At 38.9% G+C, this 27,323-nt stretch overlaps 2 protein-coding genes across 2 annotated transcripts in view; both read right to left on the reverse strand.

The window, feature by feature from the left end:
* Window positions 1-27,323, reverse strand: part of LOC125251976 (protein NLRC5-like) — a 206,758-nt gene that overhangs the window by 87,469 nt on the left and 91,966 nt on the right. The gene's annotated exons all lie outside the window — the stretch shown is intronic.
* Window positions 179-27,305, reverse strand: LOC125250798 (protein NLRC3-like). Its single transcript, XM_048163572.1, has 12 exons — window positions 27,080-27,305; window positions 17,331-17,427; window positions 9,263-9,367; window positions 8,600-8,704; window positions 8,050-8,154; window positions 7,089-7,193; window positions 4,266-4,370; window positions 3,590-3,694; window positions 3,327-3,399; window positions 2,856-3,051; window positions 920-2,750; window positions 179-371 (listed from the first exon to the last, which is right to left on the reverse strand). The coding sequence occupies exons 2-12, from the start codon at window positions 17,351-17,353 to the stop codon at window positions 347-349; spliced, it is 2,778 nt and encodes a 925-aa protein (XP_048019529.1). The 5' UTR covers window positions 17,354-17,427; window positions 27,080-27,305; the 3' UTR covers window positions 179-346.

Consider the following 27,323-nt stretch of genomic DNA (forward strand, 5'->3'; position numbering starts at 1 on the left):
CCAAGATCAACATAATCCCATGTGTCAGTCACGAGTTACTCCACGTCAAAAAAAAAAAAAAAAAAAAACCTATAACATCCCTTCTACAAAATGTAATATAAGTCTCTGGTGTCCCCAGAATGTGTCTTTGAAGTTTCAGCTCTAAATACCCCACAGATCATTTATTATAGCTTGTCAAATTTGTCCCTACTTGGGTGTGACCAAAAACATGCAGTTTTTTGTGCGTCACTTTAAATGCAAATGAGCTGCTGCTTGCGGCCTGCTTTCAAAAAGAAGGTGGAGCGTTAACAGCTCACACTCCGGTTGCTCAACAACAGCCGGAAAATCTTTTCCAGTTCATTTCTCCTCACGAGTCCGCAGAAATCAGACATCTGTGAGTGAACACATGAACATTGGAGAGCTGCTTTATAATGGAAAACAAAGTTGTACTTCTAATAAAATGAGAGACTGACAATTTTATGTTTAATACAGTTTAAAGCGATCTATTTTATAAAGTGTTATAATATAAACGCAACCTGACTTAAATGGAGTGCTGAATTACAGAGCTTGTGCAAACGGACATATCCACATTGCCATTATCAAATGCTTTTCTTATACTTTATTAAAAAATCCTTGCTAGTTTCTCAATTTTGTGGTATTTTTTTTGTTACTGAGAGGAAAGCATGCAACATTTTTACATATTCATTAAACTGTCACTCTCAGCAGTCTGGGTGGCATCAGATGTTTGATTACAGTATATCGCTGCTCACGTATTTCAAACTTTGTTTTACCCTTAAACAAAGAATGAAAAAGAACTTCGCTTGAAGTATATCGGCGCCTTTCAGTTCATGTTCATGATGGGGAATCACTATAGAATAATGTAGATAAATGCATTTTTCAGATGAGAGTAAAACATGACAAAACATATTAAATGACTTACAGAGCTCTTCTGGAGTTTTTGATGACTGCCGATAATCTAATGAGACACTCGTCTGATTTCTTGAATTTCTGAAGATCAAACTCCTCCAGCTCTTCCTCTGATGTCAACAACACAAAGACCAAAGCAGACCACTGGGCAGGTGAAAGGTCACCAGATGAGAGACTTCCTTTGCTAAGGTGGGTCTGAATCTCCTTTACCAGAGTTTGGTCGTTCAGTTCATTCAGACAGTAGAACAGATTGATGGATCTCTCTGCAGACAGATTACCTTCTAATTTCTGCTTGATGTACTGAACTATTTCCTTGTTGCTCTGGTCATTGCCGTCTTGCTGTGTCAACAGACCCCGTAAGAGTCGTCGATTGGACTGGAGTGACAGACCGAGGAGGAAGCGAAGGAAAAGGTCCAGGTGTCCATTGTCACTCTTGAGCGCCTTGTCCACTGCAGTCTTGAGAAAATCAATCATGGATTTATTTTTGTTTTCCTGTTTTGTAGACTCATGATCAAACACACTTTTCTTGTTGATGTCTAGAAACAGATGTGCATAAAGGGCTGCAATAAACTCTTGAATGCTCAAGTGAACAAAGCAGTACATGGTACCAAGAATGATCCCCGTTTCCTCCTTAAAGATCTGGGTACACATGCCTGAGTACACTGATGCCTTATAGACGTCAATACCACAGGCTTCCAGGTCTGTGTCATAGAAGATCACATTGTTTCTCTCCAGCTGATGAAATGCCAGTTTCCCCAGTGAAAGGATGGTGTCTTTATCCCAGGAAACACCTGCTGCGTATTCTTCATCATACTTTCGGCGGCTCTGCTGGATCTGAAAGCGGAGAAAGTGTGTGTACATTTGTGTCAGAGTCTTGGGAGTGTCTGCAGTATTTGATTTCTGTGATGTTTTAGAGATCTCATCAGCCTGATTGTTTTTCACATCATTATTTCTTTTCTCCTCCAGAATGTTATGGAGAACAGTGGCTGAAATCCAGCAGAAGACTGGGATGTGGCACATGATAAAGAGACTCTTTGATTTTTTAACATGATCAATGATTGTAATGGCCTGATTCTGATCCGTGAATCTTTTTTTGAAGTACTCTTCCTTTTGTGCATCACTGAATCCTCGTATCTCTGTCAGCCGGTCGATACAGTCAGGAGGAATCTTACTGGCAGCTGCTGGTCTGGTGGTGATCCAGATGAGAGCAGAAGGAAGCAGATTTCCCTTCATGAGGTTCGTTAGGAGAACATCCAGAGAGGCTGGTGACGATACATCACACCACATCTCATTACAATGAAACTTCAGAGGAAGGCGACATTCATCCAATCCATCAAGGATGAACAGGACTTTTAATCGATTCCTTCTTGTAAGGTTCAGTCCTTTTGTCTCTGGGAAAAAATAAGTTATAAGGTCCATCAAACTTAGTTTTTCTTTCTCCTTTAAGTTCATCTCTCTGAATGGAAGAGGAAATATGAAACTGATATCTTGATTTTCTTTTCCTTCAGCCCAGTCCAGAACAAACTTTTGCACAGAGACTGATTTTCCGATGCCAGCAACTCCTTTTGTCAGTACAGTTCGGATCTCCTCGTCTTGTTCAGGAGCTTCAAACAAATTTGTGCATTTAACCTGAATCTCTTGAGATTCATGGCGCCTGGAAGCAACTTCAATCTGTCTGACCTCATGTTCAGTATTGACCTGTTCACTGCCACCCTGAGTGATATAGAGATCTGTGTAGATGTTATTCAGAAGTGTGGAGTCACCATGCTTCGCCATTCCTTCAAACACACATTGATACTTCTTCTTTAGGCCACATTTTAGCTGATGAATGAAGATCAGCTCAACTAAACATAAGGACAAAAAGTACATGGTTTTAGTCTTAATTTATAGTTTTACAGATAGATTGTCACTTATTAATGTAGACTGACAGATGGTCATGAGTCTCTGACCTTCTAGAGCATCAGCAGCTTCATCTTGCTTCATCTCTCTCAGGTAATGTAGTGTGAGATCAAGAGCTGCTGCTTTGATACTGCATCTATTCTCATTAAAGTCCTTCACTAAGTTTTGTGAGTTCTCATTTTGTAATATTTTCTTAAACTTTTCCAGCTCGTTCTTCAAAAATGTGATTATTTTGCTCTCAAGATCCTACAAACAATAGTAAGAAAAAAGACAGAATAACACAATTTAAACCAAATTGTACATCTACATTTGGTCAACACTTTTTATTCAATAATTATAATATATGTAAAAAAAAAAAAAAAAATCCTAACATGCTAACCAGCTGTTATTTTTCACAAATAAAAAAAACGTGTGCTTAAAAAGAAAATTAAGTGATCAAGGGTAATTAAATTCAATTTCTTTGTTCAATACATGTTTGTTTGGTATAAATATTAAACATTTATGAAAATGTGTTTTCCTACCTGGAAGATCCACAGGAAATTCTTGTGATTCCTGCGAGTCTGAACGTCTGAGTCTAATGTCTCATATTGAAGCCTGAAATCAAATGAATAAAATACTTATTTTCTAGGCAAAATATTACAGAAAGTTAGAAAAAAAAAACATTAGCCATGAAAAATTCATAACTTGAAAACATAAGTATTTGATCTATAAATGATTGGTATTCACTGATACAACTTTTTTTAATACTGTCAACATGTGATCAAAAATTAGAAACACAAAATACCTTTTATTAGATGATGGTTTTTCCCCACTGAAGAATGGTCCATCATCTTTTGACCGGTCACTCTTCAGAGACACAGAGCTGGACACATGTGATCCTGATCTTACACTAATGACACAAAGTAATTGAAAAAAAAAACCATGTAATTGTGATACTGGAATGAGTTCCATAAGGTTTCCAGGAATTGAGTTTTATCGTGACTTATGAAGACTTCAGATGACCAACACCTGTGAAGAGAAGGCGCCAACACTTGCAAGGACTTCAGATGAAGCAAACTCTGGAGATTAACGAAGGTCTTATGGGTGTGGAACGGCATAATAAATGTTAACATGTATTCATTACTTCCATTAGCTCATTGTTTCTACCTTAAATTAATTTGCTAACAATGACTGTAAATTAAATAGCCTACATTATTACATTGTTAGCTAACTGCGTGATTATATATGTACATTTCTGAAATTACATAATTTGGACACAGTCGACTCTGATAACAGATCACTCTGAATTGTAATGCTGACAGGCACTCCCTGTGAAGCTGCTTTGAAACGATATGTATCGTGAAAAGCGCTATACAAATAAATGTGAACTGATTTTAATTATTGTTTTATTCAGTCATGTTCAGTCACATACATCAATGTGGACAAATAATGGAACACTATAATGTAAACACATAAAATACCTTTTATTAGATGATGGTTTCTCCCCACTGAAGAATGGTCCATCATCTTTTGACCGATCACTCTTCAGAGACACAGAGCTGGACACATGTGATCCTGATCTTACACTAATGAAACAAAGTAAAAACACTGTATAATTGTGTTACGGGAATGAGTTCCTTTTATACATTTTATTATTTGTATATATCTTTTAAACGTAATGTTATAGTATATAATGTAATGCATCATGGACATATACAAAGAGCAACTCGTTTTTGCTAGCCAGTTAGCTAAGTTCTAGTGCAACAAACACCAACAAACTTCTATGTTCATAGACAGCTGTTCATGCTATAAATTAAACGCTACCTTTACAAAAATGCGATTACTCAGTCATGTATTCGGCTACAGTAAAGCTTTAATCAGGATAAAACTGTATATTGAAAGCTAACAAACAGCAGTGACAGCATATCTAAATACTTTGACACAAATACTAAATGAAATACCATCATTAACGTCCTTTAAAAGCCGCGATTGCAGAGGTTCTGCTTTACCCTCTTCATCTGGGTCTGATTCTGCTCAATTTGATATTATTTACATTTCCTCTGAAGTGCTAATTACGAATGGTAGGGGCGTGGCATTTCCGGACGCTTCAGCAAATCACGATACACTGGGCCAGTTACCAACCTGCTAACCAATCTGAGCCCGTTGTGTATTTCGGAGGGAGTGGCTTCATAGAACCAGGAAATCAAACGAGCCGTTCAAACAGAGGTGTAGAATAAAGGTAAAATATATGAAAAATACAGCGTTTTCAAAAAAACGAAGCATTAAGACATGTTAAACTGTGCCCCAAAAACACGATCAAGCCTAGAAAAAAAAACCCACTGAACCACCCCTTTAATGAAGTGGTCAAAATCATGTCTGATCCACTTCATGTCTCCTGATATATTGCGCATCTTGTGATGCGTCTTACTCATGCTGTTCACTATTCATAATCAAATAGATTAATTTAAAACATAACATAGGACTATTTAAACAAATATGAAACTACGTTTTCTTTAATGGCTACCAACACGTAGTAGAGTACAGAGAAATTTCATATCGTGAGCAAGACCGGATCATGACTCACGAGTCGGATCAAGAATAATTTATTTTTAGACTTATATTTAATATTAGGGGCATCCAAGTTATTTGACATTTTAATTTTTTTTTTTTTTTTTTAAATAACACAATAATTACTTTCCCTGGTAATTAATTACTTTTATAATGATGTAACTCAGTTACTATTTGAGAGAAGTAACTAGTAACTATAACTAATTACTTTTTTAAAGTAACGTGCCCAACACTGGCTAACAGGCTGCGTTTACACTGGCACAAAAAATCCAATCTTTTGCTCACATCTGACACCGACCGGAATTAGTTGCACATGTGTAAACACAAAAATCCACACAAGATCCGTTTTTTTCGCATTCGATCTGAGCCACTTCCAAATGTGGTTTTAAATCTGATACATATCTGATCTCTGGACATGCAACCTATGTCTAAACACGCATATACGATTCCCATTGGAATTCCAAGCCATCACAATGTTACGACCCACTCGTTATAAGCCGCAACATAAAAGAGGGATTAGACCACGAAATCAAATTTCCAAAAAAAGATTTATTAAGTCCAACAAATTATACAAACGACAACAATAAACAGAAAAAAAGAAAATCTAGGGGTGTATCGGAAAGTAAAGAATAACAAAGGAATTATGCTACATGCCAGGTCAACACAAAAATGAGCCACCCCCGAGGAAAGCTCCCCAGAAAGTGCCTGCTGTCTAGAAATTCAGCGCCATTTTATACTGTTGGTAATTAGTGGGTATGAACCAATTAGGAGCCCCGCATTTTACACCAATAGGTTTAGGCTGGGGACGTCACAACAAGGAGAGGGCAGCAGGTTTGCTCACTAAAAGGTAGCTTTTATGTTGTATTAAGAAGCAGACGTGCTTGTATGCACTCACACAAAAAATTTGCAGCTTTATTATTGAGGTGGGAACTTTATATGTCTATAACGTTATCTATTTTTCTAGAAACAAATGGCGCACACACACATAGCCTACATTTAGCAGCTGAATTTCAACCTTTGCGGGGTTAATTTAAAAGAGACCGCCATGTTGTTGTTTTTCTTATAAGCCAAAAGCTTCACTGTAGCTACTCACTCTCTCTCCCTAGCTTGCTCGACCTCATTCAAAAAAATGGAATTCTAAAACTAATAACTGTAGATAAAATATCAAACCCAAATTAACTTTATTTTCTGGTCTATATCCGTTCGGTCAGAATTCGCGCTGCAATACATCCATGACACTGACAGCTGTTAACTTATCCATTCTGACAGGTAATCATGGCCACCCGACGTGAAATATATAAATAATTTTAATAGCAAGGCCAATCAAAACCTGAGGATTTACTATGTGCATGTAAAACTATTAATGACAATCATTTTGGAGCAGGAAGTAATGTAAACACAGATATCGGATACCAGTTGCGTCTAAAGTGAATGTAAACACACTGGCCAAAAAAACGGATATGGTCAAAAGATCGGATCTGTGCATTAAGACGTGATTATATATGTACATTTCTGAAATTACATAATTTGGACACAGTCGACTCTGATAACAGATCACTCTAAATTGTAATGCTGACTTGCACTTCCTGTGAAGCTGCTTTGAAACGATATGTATCGTGAAAAATGCTATACAAATAAATGTGAACTGAACTGAATTATTGTTTTATTCAGTCAAGTTCAGTCATACACCACTGTGGACAAATAATGCAACACTATAATGTAAACACATAAAATACCTGTTATTAGATGATGGTTTTTCCCCACTGAAGAATGGTCCATCATCTTTTGACCGATCACTCTTCAGAGACACAGAGCTGGACACGTGTGATCCTGATCTTACACTAATGACACAAAGTAATTGAAAAAACACTGTGTAATTGTGTTACTGGAGTGAGTTCTATAAGGTTGCATGTGCATGTAAAACTATTAATGACAATCATTTTGGAGCAGGAAGTAATGTAAACACAGATATCGGATACCAGTTGCGTCTAAAGTGAATGTAAACACACTGGCCAAAAAATTGGATATGGTCAAAAGATCGGATCTGTGCATTAAGACTTGCAGTGTAAATGCAGCCACAGTGACTGTAAATTAAATAGCCTACATTATTACATTGTTAGCTAACTGCATGATTATATATGCACATTTCTGAAATTACATAATTTGGACACAGTCAACTCTGATAACAGATCACTCTAAATTGTGATGCCGACAGGCACTCCCTGTGAAGCTGCTTTGAAACGATATGTATTGTAAAAAGCGCTATACAAATAAATGTGAACTGAACTGAATTACTGTTTTATTCAGTTCAGTTCAATCACATACACCACTGTGGATTTTATTGTTAACAAGTATTCAGTACTTCCATGAGCTCATTGTTTCTACCTTAAATTATTTTGCTAAAAGTGACTGTAGATTAAATAGCCTACATTATTACATTGTTAGCCAACTGCGTGATTATATATGTACATTTCTGAAATTACATAATTTGGACACAGTCGACTCTGATAACAGATCACTCTAAATTGTAATGCTGACATGCACTTCCTGTGAAGCTGCTTTGAAACGATATGTATCGTGAAAAACGCTATACAAATAAATGTGAACTGAACTGAATTATTGTTTTATTCAGTCAAGTTCAGTCATACACCACTGTGGACAAATAATGCAACACTATAATGTAAACACATAAAATACCTGTTATTAGATGATGGTTTTTCCCCACTGAAGAATGGTCCATCATCTTTTGACCGATCACTCTTCAGAGACACACAGCTGGACACGTGTGATCCTGATCTTACACTAATGAAACAAAGTAATTGAAAAAACACTGTGTAATTGTGTTACTGGAGTGAGTTCTATAAGGTTCCCAGGAATTGAGTTTTATTGTGACTTATGAAGACTTCAGATGACCAACACCTGTGAAGAGACAGCGCCAACCTTTGCGAGGACTTCAGATGAAGCAAACTCTGGATCAACATGCACATTCCTAAAATTTCTATATATCCTAATTATGTACATTTCTGAAATTACATAATGTGGACTCAGTCGACTCTGATAACAGATCACTCTAAATTGTAATGCTGACATGCACTCCTTGTGAAGCTGCTTTGAAACGATATGTATCGTGAAACACGCTATACAAATAAATGTGAACTGAACTGAATTATTGTTTTATTCAGTCAAGTTCAGTCATACACCACTGTGGACAAATAATGCAACACTATAATGTAAACACATAAAATACCTTTTATTAGATGATGGTTTTTCCCCACTGAAGAATGGTCCATCATCTTTTGACCGGTCACTCTTCAGAGACACAGAGCTGGACACGTGTGATCCTGATCTTACACTAATGACACAAAGTAATTGAAAAAACACTGTGTAATTGTGTTACTGGAGTGAGTTCTATAAGGTTCCCAGGAATTGAGTTTTATTGTGACTTATGAAGACTTCAGATGACCAACACCTGTGAAGAGACGGCGCCAACCTTTGCGAAGACTTCAGATGAAACAAACTCTGGATCAACATGCACATTCCTAAAATTTCTATATATCCTAATTATTGTTAACAAGTATTCAGTACTTCCATGAGCTCATTGTTTCTACCTTAAATTATTTTGCTAACAGTGACTGTAAATTAAATAGCCTACATTATTACATTGTTAGCTAACTGTGTGATTATATATGTACATTTCTGAAATTACATAATTTGGACACAGTCGACTCTGATAATGGATCACTCTAAATTGTAATGCTGACAGGCACTCCCTGTGAAGCTGCTTTGAAACGATATGTATCGTGAAAAGCACTATATAAATAAATGTGAACTGAATTGAATTTAATTATTGTTTTATTCAGTCAAGTTCAGTCAAATAATGCAACACTATAAATGTAATCACACAAAATACCTTTTATTAGATGATGGTTTTTCCCCACCGAAGTTTGGTCCTATACCTTTTGACCGGTCACTCTTCAGAAACACAGAGCAGGACACATGTGATCCTGATCTTACACTAATGACACAAAGAACAGAGAGAAAAAACACTTTATCGCCTGATAAATAAACTACAGCTCATACAAAATGCAGCAGCTAGAGTTCTTACTAGAACTAGGAACTGTGACCATATTAGCCCAGTTCTGTCATCACTGCATTGGCTTCCTGTTAAACATTGTATAGATTTTAAAATCTTGCTAATTACTTACAAAGCACTAAATGGTTTAGCTCCCCAGTACCTGAGCGAGCTCTTAAAGCATTTTAGTCCTTCACGTCTATTGTGATCTCAGAATTCAGGCCAGCTGATAATACCTAGAATATCAAAATCAACTGCAGGCAGTAGATCCTTTGTCACGGTTGCTGATCCGCTGTCTCATTCTGTTGTCTGTGTGTGTGTGTGTTTCGTCAAGTAATCGGTTCATGTGGGCGTTGCCGCTGATTATCATGATCAGCGGCAGCTGGTTCTCATCACCTCTGCCTATTTAATGCCCTGTCTTTCATCTCTTGTTTGCCAGATCGTTGTATGAAGTTCCCTGTGTTGTTCCTGTGTTCCTCATGTGTGTTCCTGTTGGATTTAGAGTTCTTCGTGTCGTGGTGTTCCTGTCTCTCGTTCCTCGTTGGATGTTCTCATCGTTCAGCACCAGCACGGACATATTTACTTGCAACTGCATCTGCCTTATTTTTCCCGTGACAGAACGATCTGACCAACATGGATGCAGCAAGTTCAGCGGCGCTGACTGAATTCATCAACCACAGTTTATCGCGGATGGATCAGCAGCAGGAGAGCATTTCGATGACTGGCCGTGCTGTGCAGGCACTGGTTTACGCAGGTGTCCGAGCTCTCCCAGCAACTTCAAGAACTGCGTAATCCCACTGCGCCGCCCACGCCACCGGTCCCCCCGCACCAGTGGATCGTGGAAACCAACCTGAGCCACGTCTGCCTGTCCCTCAACCTTATGCCGGTGAGCCGAACTTTTGCAGAGCCTTTATTAACCGATGTTCTATGTATTTCTCACTTCAGCCTCGAACCTTCGAAAGGGAGGAAACCAAGGTGGCTTTGTGGGGGACGGCGGTGTGGGAGAACCAAGACCCATGCTGTTCCTCGTTCCAGGCACTCGCCGCAGAGATGAAGAGGGTCTTCGACCGTGCGGTCGCTGGCAAGGAAGCAGCTCGACGACTCACGGAATTAAAGCAAGGAAGTCGCACGGTAGCGGAGTATTCCATTGAGTTCCGGACTCTCGCGGCAGAGTGCAGATGGAACAAGGAGGCGCAGTGGGACGTCTTCCTGCATGGGCTGGCTGACCGTGTCCACAAGGAGATTTACATTTTGGATTTACCTCAGGATCTCAATGGGCTCATTGACCTCGCATTGCGTGTGGACGCCTGCCTTAATCGCATGGATCGTTTTTCTCGGCCGGACCACGGAGCTAGTGGTGCGGAGGCTTGAGCGACCAGCGTTGGGGACACGTCGGCCCCACTTACGACTCTGAACCCATGCAGGTAGGGAGAGCTCGGCTTTCCCGGGAGGAGAGAGAAAGGCGGAGATCCCAGGGACTATGTATTTATTGTGGAGGAGCGGGGCACTTCCTGAGTTCATGCCCGGTAAAAGATCGAGCCCGATAGTAAACACGAGGCTACTATCGGGTGGGATCTCCGCGGATAAGTCCTCACCATCCACTCTCCTTCCGGTAAGACTTCGATGGGCAACTCACACCCTCACCTGTCAAGCCTTACTGGACTCTGGAGCAGAAGGTAACTTCATGGACATTCAGTTTGCACGAAAGTTTCACTTACCCATCAATACACTCACCAAACTGATTTCTGTTGATGCCCTCAATGGCCAGAGCCTTCCAGACATCTCGCTCATCACAGACTACATAACCATGATCACCTCTGGGTAACCACACTGAACCCATCCAGTTTCTCCTTATAGACTCCCCCCTAGCACTCATTGTTCTCGGACACCCTTGGCAACCAAACACAATCCCAAGGTGGACTGGCGGCAACACTCAATCCTCGAATGGAGCACTCAGTGTCATGAGTCTTGTCTTGTGTCTGCTTGTCCATCTGTTTCTGTTTCTGTGTTACAGGAGAAGGCGGCGAATCTGTCAAACGTGCCTGCGGAGTACCTGGATCTGAAGGAAGTGTTCAGTAAGTCCCGTGCTGCTTCTCTCCCTCCGCATCGTCCCTATGACTGTGCTATAGATTTACTGCCCGGTAAGTCTCCGCCTAAGGGCAAGCTGTACTCTCTTTCTATTCCAGAGAGAGAGGCCATGGAGAAATATATTTCTGATTCTCTAGCAGCGGGGTTCATCTGTCACTCCTCTTCTCCAGCGGGGGCAGGGTTCTTTTTTGTCGGGAAGAAGGATGGTTCCTTGCGACCTTGTATTGATTACCGGGGACTGAATATCATCACGGTGAAGAATACTTATCCTTTGCCATTGATGTCTTCAGCCTTCGAGAGGTTGCAGGGAGCATCTATTTTCACAAAATTGGATTTACGTAATGCTTATCATTTGGTTCGCATCAGGAAGGGGGATGAATGGAAGACCGCTTTTAATACCCCTAGGGGGCACTTTGAATACTTGGTGATGCCCTTCGGGCTGTCCAACTCCCCAGCGGTCTTCCAGGCACTCGTCAATGATGTGTTGAGAGATATGGTTGACCAGTTCATATATGTCTACCTGGACGACATAATGATTTTTTCCTCGTCTCTCCAGGAACACGTTCAACATGTCAGACGAGTGCTCCAACGACTGCTAGAGAATGGGCTTTTTGTCAAGGCGGAAAATGCGATTTTCATGCACAGTCTGTTTCTTTCCTAGGGTACATCGTCTCGTCTGAGGGAATTCGCATGGACCCTGACAAGGTTAAGGCTGTGGTGGATTGGCCAAGTCCAGATTCCCGTAAGGCCCTAGAGAGGTTTCTGGGGTTTGCCAATTTTTACTGGCGGTTTATTCGCAATTTCAGCCAACTAGCCGCACCTCTGACCGCCTTGACCTCCCCCAGAACGACGTTCAGATGGTCTGATGCAGCTAACGCTTCATTTATCAAACTGAAGAGTCACTTCGTTTCGGCTCCCATTCTGATAACCCCTGATTCTACACGTCAGTTCGTGGTGGAGGTCGATGCGTCAGAGGTGGGGGTAGGTGCAGTTCAATCCCAGCGTTCTCCCACAGACGATAAGATGCATCCCTGCGCGTTTTATTCCCATCGTTTATCTCCAGCCGAGCGCAATTATGAGAGAGTTGCTGGCAGTCAAGTTAGCGTTGGAAGAATGCCGTCATTGGTTGGAAGGTTCAGGGGTACCTTTTATCGTTTGGACCGATCATAAGAACTTAGAATACATCAGAACTGCTAAAAGACTTAACTCCAGGCAGGCTCGGTGGGCACTTTTTTCCGGACGTTTTGACTTTTCGCTCTTGTACCGCCCGGGTTCTAAAAACATCAAACCCGATTCTTTATCTCGTATTTTTGATCCCTCCGAACGCCCGTCTACTCCCGAGTGTATTCTTCCCGAGACATTAGTAGTCTCCACTCTGACATGGGAGATTGAATCGAAGGTCAAAACGGCCTTAGAAGGGGTAACGCCTCCGCCCGGGTGCCCACCAAATCGTTTGTTTGTGCCGGAGAGGTTAAGGTCCAATGTTATCAAGTGGGGGCATTGTTCCAACGTGGCCTGTCATCCAGGGGTTAATCGTACCAATTTTTTGGTCAAGCAACGATTCTGGTGGCCTGCTATGGCTCATGACGTTCGCAGTTTTGTTTTGGCTTGCTCGGTTTGTGACACTGGTAAGAATTCCAATCGACCCCCAGATGGGTTACTCCTGTCTGTCCCTTCGAGACCCTGGTCCCACATTGCGCTAGATTTTGTCACCGCCCTCCCACCCTCCCAAAGGAAAATGGTTGTTTTGACCGTAGTGGACCGGTTCTCGAAGGCGGCCCATTTCATCCCTTTGCCCAAATTACCCTCTGCGAAGGAGACAGCGGTAGCTGTCGTTGATCACGTCTTTCGGTTACATGGCCTCCCGATGGACGTGGTTTCCGACAGGGGGCCCCAATTTGTGTCCAAATTTTGGCAGGAGTTTTGTAAATTACTGGGGGCGACGGTCAGTCTTTCATCGGGGTTCCAACCTCAGAGCAATGGCCAAACCGAGAGAGCCAACCAAGATTTGGAAAGAACGTTGCGATGTTTGGTCTCCAAGAATCCTTCCTCCTGGAGCCAACAACTCTCTATGGTAGAGTACGCACATAATTCATTACCAGTGTCTTCCACGGGCCTCTCGCCTTTCGAATGTAGTTTAGGTTACCAGCCACCTATCTTTTCCAGTCTGGAATCCGAAGTCGCGGTCCCCTCCGCTCACGCCTTCGTCCAGTGGTGCCACCGCACTTGGAATAGAGCCCGCAAGACTCTTCTCCAAGTGGGGGCGCGCACCAAGGCTAAGACCGATCGCCACCGGTCGAAGCCTCCCGTATACGTCGTGGGTCAAAAAGTGTGGCTTTCTACCAAGAACATTCCGCTCCGCTCCATCTCTAATAAGCTTGCTCCCAAATTCATCGGCCCGTTCGCTGTCACCAAAATCATTAGTCCGGTGGCAGTCTGTCTCAAACTTCCTCCAGCGTACAGGAGAATTCATCCCGCCTTTCATGTGTCCAAAATCAAGCCTGTGTTTCATTCACACATTAATCCGCCGACTCGTAGACGAGGAACCCACATATTCGGTTAATCATATTCTGGACTCGAGAAGGAGGGGACGTGGATTCCAGTACTTGGTGGACTGGGAAGGTTACGGTCCGGAGGAGAGAAGTTGGGTTCCTGCTAGGGACATACTGGATCACTCCCTTATCGATGATTACAATCGACAGGTAGGTGCTCCTGGGAACGCCATGAGGAGGGGGGGTACTGTCACGGTTGCTGATCCGCTGTCTCATTCTGTTGTCTGTGTGTGTGTGCGTTTCGTCACGTAATCGGTTCATGTGGGCGTCGCCGCTGATTATCATGATCAGCGGCAGCTGGTTCTCATCACCTCTGCCTATTTAATGCCCTGTCTTTCGTCTCTTGTTTGTCAGATTGTTGTATGAAGTTCCCTGTGTTGTTCCTGTGTTTCTCGTGTGTGTTCCTGTTGGATTTAGAGCTCTTCGTGTCGTGGTGTTCCTGTCTCTCGTTCCTCGTTGGATGTTCTCATCGTTCAGCACCAGCACGGACTTCATCATGATCTTCACCAGCACAGCCCTTCCTCACGATCTTCACTCACCTGGACTTCAACCACGATCATCACTCACCTGTTCCACAGCCCGGAGAAGTCCCTGCGTCATTGCTCTCCTGCTGCCACTCTCCGCCACTTATTCTCTTATTTTCCCTGGTGTGAAGCTCAATAAATGAGATATTTACTTGCAACTGCATCTGCCTTATTTTTCCCGTGACATCCTTCTCCTAAACTCTGGAACAATCTTCCTAGCATTGGTCGGGAAGCAGACACACTCTGTCAGTTTAAATCTAGACTAAAAACGCATCTCTTTAACCTGGCAAACACATAACACATTATAAATTTATATTTTCAAATTCGTTAAAGGATTATTAGGCTGCATAAATTAGGTCAGCCGGAACTGGGAACACTTCCTATAACACCAGATGTACTCAGAAGAAGAATGGCATCTACGCTAATATTAGTCTTTCTGTTTATCCCGAGGTTTACCGTAGTCAACCGGATCCGGACCATATCCAGGTGAGATCAAGGACCTGCGCCTTGACATGACCACAACGCAGCCCTGAAGTATCAGCAGAGATTGAGTCAACTAGATCATCCACTGTGAAGGCCTCATCGACACGACAGCCAGTGCCACAGTTCCTCAACAATAGGGTGACCAAACGTCCTTTTTTCCCAGGACATGTCCTGTTTTCATGTCCTGTCCTGGCCGTCCTAGTTGTTTTTTATAAAGTGATTAAAATGTCCTGGTTTTCATTGTTTTTCATTGGGCCATTAAATTGACCGGTGTTATGAGATTTCCGGTTTCTGAGATTTACGAAGGCGGAGCATACATTAATATTAATGAGTTTTGCAGACATGCACGATTGCACATGCAACTGAGAATATTAGTTCACATTGTATCTCAAGACAGGATTATTCCATAAAGGTAAATATTCTCAGCGTCACGGCTGACTTATGCCTAAACTACAGTTGTTTACAGTTGTTTCTAGGTAACAGTATATAATGTTTTCATTAGTATGCACAATTTGTGCAGTTGTCTGTAACTGAATAACAGATACTTTGTGTAACAGCAGAGCAACCTTCAGCTATCGTCTACAATGAGTTCAGCTCGTTGTGCTCTTCCTTTGTACCTTAGATGTAATAGCTGATAGGCCTATATAAATATTATTTCTTTATAACTTTCATGCTTATTTGTTAAGCAACAAATAACTGCTGGGAAAGATCAGCTCTACAGTAAAATATAGATGGGCAAACAAGGAGGACGAGGAAGAAAAACAGGATGAAGAGGAAAACGAGGATGAAGAAGAAAACTAAAGATATCAATATTTTTTGTTAGTTTTTGTAAGTTTGTGAGAGCTATTTTTGTTAAATTTGGATTGCTAATATAGCACAAGTATTTTTTTAGTTATTTATTATTTATTTAGTTTTCTAATACAGAAGAGACATTATTTCTATCATTATTTCATTCGTTATTTTTGAAACTTGTCATAATAAAACATGTTGAGTAACCTCTAAGAATCCTATCTGAATTTGTGTCTCTGGTTATAGATAGTATTTTGTAATATAACAATTTTCTATCCATACAGAGGAGGGATACTTTAAATGTTTTGAAATTATAAGGCATCTTTGAGTGAGCGATCCTCAACTGGACACGACCACAACACAGCCCTAAAGTATCAGCAGAGATCGAGTCAACTGGATCATCCATTGTAAAGACATCATCAACACGACAGCCAGTAGCACAGTTCCTCAACACACCGTCCATACCGGCATGATGAATACGATCCTCAACTGGATGAAACTGAAATAAATACTTTGAATGTTGCGATCCTATCAGACTTATGATAGCAATCTGAATTGTAACAAAGCACTGTTCACCAGAGAAGAACTGGCCCCCCAACTAAGCCTGGTTTCTCCCAAGGTTTTTTCTCCATTTCAACACCTATTTGCCACTTGTTTGCCACCTGATGTCACCTGATGGAGTTTGGGTTCCTTGCCGCTGTCGCCTTTGGCTTGCTTAGTTGGGGACACTTGACATTTGACGTGACATTTGATAATCAACAGTGCTTTGATCTGCCTGCATTGACACTATTCTTTAAGAGCTGCTGTGCAGCCAAAATAATGTACCAGTTATCAATGTAAAGCTGCTTTGACACAATATAAATTGTAAAAAGCGCTATATAAATAAAGGTGACTTGACTTGACTTTAGTAAAGGAGGTTCAACTGTGTCTGAAACACATCCGTGTCTTTATCTAATCCTCCACAGAAATGCACACACTCACAACTTACAGTTATCGATCATTTTATTTTACTGGCTCACATTAGTTTAATGATTTCTTTAATGTACATGAGTTAGATTAAACATGTTAAAAATATTTGAACATTTTAAGAGAACATGTCAAGTTTTTTTAATGAACAGAAATGGAGAGCAGAAATGTGGGTGTGACACAGTTTTGTTAACATACTTCAATTACTTTAAGTGTATAGTTGTTTCCTAATGTATGTCGTTAATATTATTATCTAAAAATCAAAGTCATGTATTTGGATTAATTCAGTGTGGTCGTGTCTAGAAGGAAATTAACAAATTATTAACTGTGATATTGTCTATAGAGCCCTGTGGCAAACAAGGTTTTTATAGACAATGTCAGAGTTCATTTAAGAAGTTAAAAAATGAAGAAATATTAAATCAATGCCTAAAGTTTTGTTATTTCACATGAAAAAACAAACTCCAGTAGAGTTTAAAATGATAGTGAAAACAGATGCAGTCTTACCTGTGTTTCTCTGAGAGACTCATCTTAGAGAGAGAGTCCTTTCCTCACTCCTCTGATCAGCACTGGTTTGAGAAAACAATCAATCGTTCAGCAGGACCTGGAAATGACAAGATTTTACAGAGATTGTAACAAATTAAATTTTTCTTTCTTTAAGTCTCATTGTTACAACGGGGTTCTTTTAGGTTAGTATTGCTGCCTGTAGAAATACTAAAATTCCTAAAGGTAAAGGCGTTGTTTATAAGAGGAATCTCAAACATTTTAATGAACAAGCTTTTCATCATGATTTGTCAATGGTGAAATGGGAAAACATAGGGCTACTACCAGATGTAGAAATAGCTTTGACATTTTTAAGGAAGGTTTTATGCAAATTGTTAACAAACATGCCACTTTAAGGAAATGTAGAGTGAAGGGGCGAGAAAATCCCTGGTTTTCACCAAAGCTGGCAGATACCATTCATGAATGTAACAGAGCATGGGTCAAGGCAAGAAAAACAGATTCTTCCACTGATTGGTCTGTTTTCAAATGGCTTAGAAATAAATGCACTTCTTTTATCAAAAAGGCCAAATCTGAATACTTTTTGTCTGTTACCACTGAGAACCTCAATGATCCACAGAAATTCTAGAAAGTGATTGGCTCTTTCTGTGAATAAAATTTCTCAGGTTCTTCCTACATTTGTTTTTAAAGATTCAGTCCCAGTTTATGATAGAACTGAAGTCTTGAATTGTTTTAATGAACATTTTTTATCATCTGGTTCCTTGTTTGACACTGCAGGAACTTCCTCAATGAATCCCTGCACAGAATCCCCAACATTTTCTGGAGACCCTTTTAAATTTGCACCTTTTACTGTCCATGAAGTGCATAAGGCTCTAAAAACATTGGATCACAGAAAACCCCCTGGACCAGATTTGATGAAGCCTTACTTTTTGAAGTTGGCAGCAGATTTTATAGCAGAGCCACCTTCAATTCTTTTCAATCTTACATTCAAAACCAGAGAAATTCCATCAGTTTGGAAATCAGTTTTTGTTCAGCCTTTATTAAAAGGAGGTGATCCAGCAGTTCTGTCTATTGTCAATATCAAATTTATTTGTTTTATCGAAAATTCTGGAATCTCTTGTTTGTGATCAGCTGAAAGAGTTCCTGTATTCAACTGACATCCTCTCTAAATTTCAATCAGGCTTCAGAAAAAAGCACAGTACTATCACCACTACTATGAAGGTGATAAATGATATTAAAGTAAAGTGTAAAGATGTAAAGTGTCTGATTTGTTAAAGTGTGTCTTATATGCGGACGACACAACTTTATTCTGTTCTGGTGAGAATTTGCACCAGGTTCTCACAAATGTTTTGAGAGAACTGTTTCAAATTAAACTGTGGTTTGATGCAAATAAATTATCTTTAAACATTACTAAAACCAAATATATTATATTTGGTAATCGACATACGTAATATTACAAACTTAAAGATTGATGAAGTGGTTTTGGAAAGAGTAATGGAAATAAAATTTCTAGGAGTAATAATAGATCACAAATTATCTTAAAAGGTCAAGAATCATTGCTATATTACATAAAATCAAGTATTTCCTAAACAAATTTACATTGTATATTTTGTATTGTTCTCTCTTAGTACCATATATGACCTATTGCATTCAAATTTGGGGGCATAGCTATAAGTCAAATACAAAATCTATATTTACTTTGCAAAAAAAAGCAATTAGGATTGTTAATTATTCCTCATTTAATGAATCAACTAAACTAATATTTCTTAAATTTAAAGCACTAAAATTTTACGACTTACTTAGTCTTAACACAGCTTTGTTTATGTACAAAGTTAAAAAAACAAATTGTGCCAGCAAATATATTGTGTTTGTTTGAAATTAAGGAAGGTAAATATGATTTAAGAGGAAAGGATATGTTTAAAAAAAACAGTGGTTAGAACTAATGTAAAAAAGAATTGTATTTCTGTTCAAGGGGTCGACTTGTGGAACGGTCTAACTGACGAACTCAAGAGAAGTAACACTATTTTTCATTTTTTTAAAAATTTCAAATCCAAAATATATATGAATTATAAGATGGAAGTTTAAGTTGTGTATTGTAATGTGTAAAATGTTGTCAATTGTGATGATGGAATTGCACACCTATCAGTTGGAGGGTATGTGACGCTGTAATAAGGGTAGGTGTAATAAGCTATGGCTTTAGCCTACACCTTTTCGGTTGATTCTGTTTATATTTTTATGCTTATGTAAGTAAATAACATTCATATGTTATGCAACTGAAATAAAGATTTTTTTCATTCATTCATTCATTCATTCATTTATTATTGTGGCACTCGATAAGAAACAGTTCTGTGCTTCACTTTTTTTAGATCTGTCAAAAGCTTTTGACACTGTCGACCATGCTGTTTTAAAGAACAGATTAATTTGACGATTGTCAGAGCATGCAGTTGCATGGTTCTCAAATTATCTGAATAACAAGACTCAATGCATTAAATATGAGGGTCTCTGTTCTGATTTTATTGTTGCCTGAAATGTTTCTGATGCTAACATGCATTTTTATGCTGATGATACAGTTATTTACTGCTATGGATAATCCCTTGCTCAGGCCATTGAAACCCTGCAGAAAGCTTTTGTTGTTGTCCAGCATTCACTTCAGTTAAAACTAGTCCTTAATGCTCACAAAACTAAGTTAATGTTGTTTTCAAATTTTACGATGGTGCCTCAGACTGTTCCAGTAGTGTCCACTCTTGATGGGAATGTCATAGAGGTGTTTCATGAATATAAATACCTTGGTGTCTTGATTGATGACTCCCTCACTTTTAAACCACACATAGAAAAACTTGTGAAGAAATTAAAACTTAAACTGGGGGTTTTCTTCCGTAATAAATTGGTTTTTCTTTTGAAGTAAAAAAGCGCCTTGTCACTGCAACTTTTTTATCTGTGCTAGATTATGGTGATCTTTTTTCTTCATGTCTTCAAATGGTGGACACAGTTTATCATGCTTCTCTGAGGTTTACTACTAACTGTAGAGCCATGACGCATCACTGTGATTTGTATTTACAAGTGGAATGGCCTTCTCTGGCCACTAGGAGGCAGGGACATTGGTACACTTTTATTTTCAAGGCTAGGCTTGGATTACTGCCTTGTACTTTAATCACACAGAGAAGTGTTGACTCTTACTCCTTGCGATCAAACGATCAGCTGTTGCTCTCTGTTCCTTTTGCCCGCACTGAGTTGGGGAAGAAAGCCTTTGTCTACTCGGCTCCTTGGAACATGTTGCAGAAGGACTGGAAACTGACTGAGTTCTTGTCCTTAAACGCTTTTAAAACTAAGCTGAAAGCAATAGAGACTGCCTCAATAATGTGCAATTGTTTTTCATAACCCATGTTATTTTAAATGTTTCTTTGTATGTTTATAATTGTGTAATTGCTGTTGCCTCTTGGCCAGGACTCCCTTGAAAAAGAGATTTTTAATCTCAATGGGACTCTCCTGGTTAAAGGGGCTCTATGTAGGAATGACACCCAGTGTTCAAAATAGGTACTGCAATCCAAATTCAAAATATTGTTTGGCCCGCCCCCTCGTTCAAAGACGTGGGTTGCCAGCTTTTACAACATATGGTTGCCAGCAACAATAGGGAGCGCAATTGACAATGAAAGCTGAGGAGACTTAAACACTGTAAGCTTATGATTTGATTTATCTGTTTTGATATGCTGTTGTTCATAGAGATATTTAGATGGATTCAGAGGCTTTTTAGTAGAGATGCACCAATTGCAATTTTCTTGTCCGATTTTTTGTTAGTGTGATAGGCCGATACATATTTTTTGCCGATTCCGATTTTCTTTCTAAAATAAATGACAACATATAGAAACAAAAATCTACTTTTCTTCAATGCAGAGTTTTATTTTCATAAAAAAACAAGTCAGTAATAAAATATAAACAGCTCAAATAAATGCAATAGAATAAAGAGAGCTATGAAACTAAGTTTTTTGGGTTAACTGGGTTTTTATTCAGGTAAGAAATATTACAGAAATTAAAGTAATCAAATGTAAAATAACACATTGTGTTATTTTGCATTGGTTACCTTAATTTCTGTAGTCTTTATTGCAAATTTATTGCAAATTGCAGACCCTCTGGAGTCTGAGGCTGATTTGGGGCCTGGAGAAGTTTTGACATGCCCTGACATTTGTGCTTTTTTCAGTTGTTCATAAACATATTAATGGAAAAAAGTGTCATTGCACTGTATTCAGCACAAACTAGGCTACAATAATATGTGAGGAACATGTATGTACATGTTTGTGTTTTTGAAGGAATAACATTTATGCGTGGTTATTGAAAAAACAAAAAACTTAAGTCACTGAAATAAGGCCAAAAAAAAGTATAGTAAATCTGTGTTTACAATACTTTAGGGTATTGGAGGTTGTAAACTAGAGTTTTTGCTTCAAAATTATGTAAAAATTATGCTGCCTACTCCTTCATATAAAACAATATATTGATTTAGTTTTTGTAAGACACTTTTTGCCAAGAAACACAGTATGCGTGGAGGTGTGAATCACCACTGAATAATGGGCCATTCTCACCTGAGAAGACAAAAGAATTGGATAGTAATGAGCTGAAATGACTTGCATATTAATGAGGCATTTCAGTCAGGTAGGCTGTGAAAAAAACCTTCTGTGATGTCTCAAGCTCATCATGATATATGAAACATACAGAAAAATATTATTACAATATAAAGTAATGGTTTTATATTATATTTTAAAATATAATGTATTTCTGTGATGCAAAGAGTCTGAATATAGGCTTTTAGTTTAAAAGCATGCACATTTGGAGAAATATTGGATTCTCATATGCTTATGTCAATTTTCTATACAGAGGAGTTATATTTATTTAATATTCATTGTTATCACTATGAGCGCTGGTGTTTTCAATTCATCCTTGAAGTCGGAGGGCGCTCTCTGTGCATTTTTAGTCCACAAATTCATCTAAAAGAAGAAGAGGCTATTCCATGAATGGAGTTCCAATTCATACTGCAGCCGGAGGGCGCTAAAGAAACAAAAACTCATCTAAAATTCATCTATAGAAGAAAAGAAAACAGGAACTAACTGCATGTCTTCTAGAGCTCCCTAACCATCACTTTTACATCCAGATAAACACTTTTCAAGACAATAAATACACGATTGAGACGATGAATGCATGTATTGCCTCTGAATTTGCGTCTGAATAGCGCTGGCTCCGTGGGCGTGGCCGCATTAGCAGATAATGAGCTGAATCACGGACTTCTGACATGGCTCTTTTTTCATACAGATTACATAAACACAGAAGGTTTTTTTTTTTCAAACTAAGTGTTGGGTTTTGCACTTTTCAGACGGTCCATTCAGGCGTGTATCTCCGCCGCCTGCTCATAGAGACCCATTTATTATAAAGCAAATTTGAGGAAAATTGGGTTGTTGTAGCTTGTTGTCTAGGTTACTATGATTGGAAGCAGCTGCATTTGTGTTTTAACAACGTTTAGTTCACAAGTTATTAATCCGGGAAGCTTGAATCTGTGAATATATTGCCAACTGAACTGCTTGACATAAGCACTGACTGCATTTCTTAATTTTTGAGTCCAACAAGTTCAAACTCTATGAGCCCTGCATTATTTGTGTGCATTATTAACGTATGTTACTAACTGAAACATTACTGCCACCCAGCAGGACATGAAATAGGAAGTGTTTGTCCGAGCTCACAGCAAGGGAACAATTATAACTTTGCGAGGGAACGCAAAACATCTTTGCGAGGGAACGCAAAAGATTAAAAAAAATAAAAAATTCCTCCCATCCCAAATTTTTTTCCACCACCACGTAAAATTTCCTTCCTTCCCATTTTTTTTCTACCACCATGTCCCTTTAGGGCATAGGTCACTAATAGGCGGACCGCGGTCCAGTTCCGGACCCAGAAGCTGTCCCCTACGGACCCGAACCTTCAGGCAAAACTATTTTTATTTTATTTCTATTCTCGGTTCTATTTTACCGGCGCAGCTTTTGTAGTCTTTACGTTAGTGGTTTAGCGGACGATGAAACGCACAGACCAATTGCATGCGAGTTAAGCTGTCCCACGTGATACCACTCAGCCAATACAGCATTGATAACCGCATTAGAAGAAGAAAATGATCCGACCTCAGGATGGCGCCGGCGCGCCTGATCAACCACATCATGTGACACTCTGAACGTAGAACACATCACTATTCTTAAGCGGCTGTTCATTCAGAAATCCGTTATTGCGTTATAAAAATGAGACGCAGGCAGTGGAATGAGGGAAAAAAGTCAAAGTTATTAAACACGAGTTGAGCTTTTTTTATTTTTAACTTGAGACACTGCAAAAGACGCGAGACAAGTGCAACACCTAAACATGTCCGCCAAACATACAAACAAACAATAGGACAAATAGTGCAATGAAATGCAAAACCCAGTAAACCTGTTTGATATTTCATGTTTGCATGATGGTGACAGGCTGAAAGCTGCTCTGTTGTTTTCTGTTTTTACAAAGCATTTGCTGTAAATAATAACCTATTACTGGTGTTATTTATTGCTAATTTTGGCTAAGAAATATTTATCATTTTCTTATTTTATATTATTTCTGAGTAGGATGTGTTTAAGATAAGTTCGTACAACATTTGTCTTCATATTTCAGACATATTTATGCAAAGATATTTAAACAAATTGTTTTACATTTACACATGTTGATGTGTGGTGCACTTGGAACTTTTTTTAACCAGATTGTTAATAAAGAGAATGTTACTTAAATAATATTGTAGTTATGTTTTTAAGGTGACTAGTTAAACAGTTAAAAAAAATAAAAATAAAAATAAAAATAAAAATCGTGAATCGGTCAATCGTTCTGAAAAATCGAGATTTTATTTTTTTGCCATATCACCCAGCCCTACAATGCAGTGTGTTTTGAGGGAAATTAGGTTGTAGCTGCTTGTCTACATTACTCCTATTGAAAAGAGGTGTTATTTGTGTAATTTGGCTCACCGATTATTGATCCGGGAAATTCGAATCTGTGAATATGTGGCCAACTTTACTTAAGTTAGAACATGCTTAAGTTAGAACATGCACAATTTTTTGTTTATTTATTTTCTCTTATTTTGAAATGTAGCTCCATTTTGTTTAGCTAATGAGAGAACATTATATCTACAATCATACATATTTGTTCAGTTCCATTTTATGTGACAATAAATATAGTCAAAACGTTTTTGAATTGAACAGAATTCATTTGATTTGACAGTCGGGAATTAATTACATGCAGATATTGATACAACTACTAGGCTACTTATAATGTATATATAATATATCACACTAACTAGTTAGACATTATGATCTTCCGGACCTTTGCTTCAAGAAATTTTCTCTAACTGGACCTCTTTAAATTTTAGTTGAATACCCCTGCTTTAGGGGCTCCGTAATTGGACTGCTGTCCCTTTTTAGTCTATGAACGGTGTTCAACGGTCCCAATAGACCACTTTGGAGCAGACGTCACAATTACGTCACTTGCAGCTGCGCGCGCATACTGGTTGCAGAAAAATAGCAGTAGCAATTGAAGGAAAATGTGCAAAATCCACAGAATAAGAGAAAAATGTTTTGTTGTGCCTCTGGATGTTGGAATCGGAATGCAAAAAATATAGTCTTCATTTTTAAAGAAACCCATCGTTGAAAACGTCCTTTGAAGATAAACAGAGACGTTTCACAGACTGGACTGATGACACCTGCAAGGATTAGTCTACTATTAAAGCAGGAATTTGATGTAAACAGTAAGTCTACATAATATTCACATATGCAGTTCAGAGGACATACATACATAGCAGTTACAGCATGAAATAATTATAATTAAAATAATTTAAACCTATAATATTTTACATAGATAACTTTTAAACATAATAATTTTTATTTCACAATTCTGACTTTTTTTTCTTGCCTTTGCGTATTTATTACTCCCAGTTCGGACTTTATAACTCGCAATTGTGAGTTTATTTCACAATTCTGAGGGGGGAAAAAGTCAGAATTGCGGGATAAATTGCAATTCAGAAAAGACAGAATAACGAGTATATCTCACAATTCTGTTTTTCTTTGTAAGAAATGTGAGATGTAAACTCAGATTTGCGAAAAATAAAAGTCAGAATTGTGAGATATAAACTCGAAATTAACTTTTTTATTCTTTTATTTCGTGGCTTCCATAGACTGCTACTGCTCAACTGTCATTTTCTGCAACCAGCTAGGCTCCGCCCACAAAAAACGTCATCGCTGTTTGCAAACACCAAATTGGTCTATAATGTTACACACGACATGGGTTTACTTTCTTAGCTATTTAACGATTCAAAACTGACGTTGTTTATCTGTATACTTGCCAAGATTGCATGTGCCGCTGGTTTTGACATACTTTTGTATGTATTTGACAGTTTAAAGGTCCCGTTTTTCGTGGTTTTTTGAAGCTTTGATTGTGTTTATAGTGTGCAATATAACATGTGTTCATGTTTCGCGTGTAAAAAAACACAGTATTTTTCACATAATTTACTTATCTGTATACCGCTGTTTCCACTGTCATAAAAACGGGCTGATGACTTCCTTGTTCTATGAAGTCCCTCCTTCAGAAATACGTAACGAGTTCTGATTGTGCCAGCGGTTCCTGTGTTGTGATTCGACAGCAGCTTAGCGGAAAGGTCCCGGAAAGGTCACGCCTCTTACCATAACGTGGAGATGCATGCGCTCAGTGTTATTGTAAACGTCTTTAATTTTACCCTATCAATTTGAGCCGGAATCAGACCCGGTGATTGGACTGCGGGATGAAAATAACAGCGTTTCGACGACATGGCGACAAACACACTCTACAAACGCAACTCTTGTGTATTCCTGTGGGCGGACGTTAGTCAAAAAACAGTTTTAGTGACGTCATTAAAGAAGGAAGTAGAGGGATGTAGTCCAAACTGGCCGTTCAATGTAGGCGACTTCTGTTAAATAAAATATCTCGCTTGGCATTGAACTTTGAGCTTTAAAATTTTACAGATTTTATTTATACTCTAACAACAACATTACACACTAACTAAAGTTTGAAACATGGGATCACGAAGAACGGGACCTTTAAGCGCAGGAAGGCGCTTATTTTGGTACTTGTGACTCTGTTTGGCTTCTGTCTCTGTTTGAGACTGAGCGTGGCTTGTTCGCTTCACTTATATAGATCAGTAGTGCGCCCGCTTTGGGTGTGAGCGCGAGACCTGCAGGAATTACTAAATTTATGCGCAATACAAACACTACTTAACCGGAGCGAATGAGACGAGAGAGAGAGGAAACGCCCGCGCGGGTGTGTGTCACTTCACCGTGACAGAGAAGAGAGCGAGAACGCGCTGCTGACGTTTATGCCTGATTCTCTGACCCAGTTTGTTCGCTGGTTTCCATGGCTACAGTACGCGGTGTTTTCCGCCAACTGGCAACCTGTGATGCCGAAATACTATTGGATAAACTGCAGCACGATAATGGTCATACTGCATAACTACTAATATTTTATGAACTGAAACATTCCATTTAATAATAATAAAAAAGAAAAACTTAGGCTTCATCTACATGTTTACTGTAAATGTACAAAAATACTTTCGATTTCGCATCACAAAATCAACAGCCTAAAACGGAAGAGAAAACCTTCAGAAACATTTTCTTTTTTAATAACCGTTTCTCAATAAGATGATTATTGAGGGTTATTGAAAAATACACATCCACCCCCTCACTTACTTTCTTGAAGTCTTGTCCACTAAGAAGAGAACTTATAAGTATTTTATATAAACGTCCTCTTTTACCTCCTTGTTGTCTGTCAGCGCGCGTCGTTCTCAAAATCTCTTGCTGATCGATGGATTGTGGATTAAATATACATAAATGACCGCGAGTGTTAGATTTGGTTATCATTGTCAATGTTTTCTGAAACATCGCAGGGATCAAATTCGGAGAGCAGCACGTTTTTTTTTTTTTTTTTTTGGTT

This window comes from Megalobrama amblycephala, linkage group LG17, assembly GCF_018812025.1.
Source record: "Megalobrama amblycephala isolate DHTTF-2021 linkage group LG17, ASM1881202v1, whole genome shotgun sequence".
Classification (NCBI taxonomy): Eukaryota; Metazoa; Chordata; class Actinopteri; order Cypriniformes; family Xenocyprididae; genus Megalobrama; species Megalobrama amblycephala.

Bases quoted from the DNA above. Each gene is read 5' to 3' on its own strand.
- LOC125250798 (XM_048163572.1), bottom strand. From the start codon at position 17,353: ATGAGTCTCTCAGAGAAACACAG. The intron at 3,400-3,589 runs GTATTTTGTGTT...ATTTGATTTCAG, and splicing joins AAACCATCATCTAATAAAAG to GCTTCAATATGAGACATTAG. The intron at 372-919 runs GTAAGTCATTTA...GTTCACTCACAG, and splicing joins AAAAACTCCAGAAGAGCTCT to ATGTCTGATTTCTGCGGACT.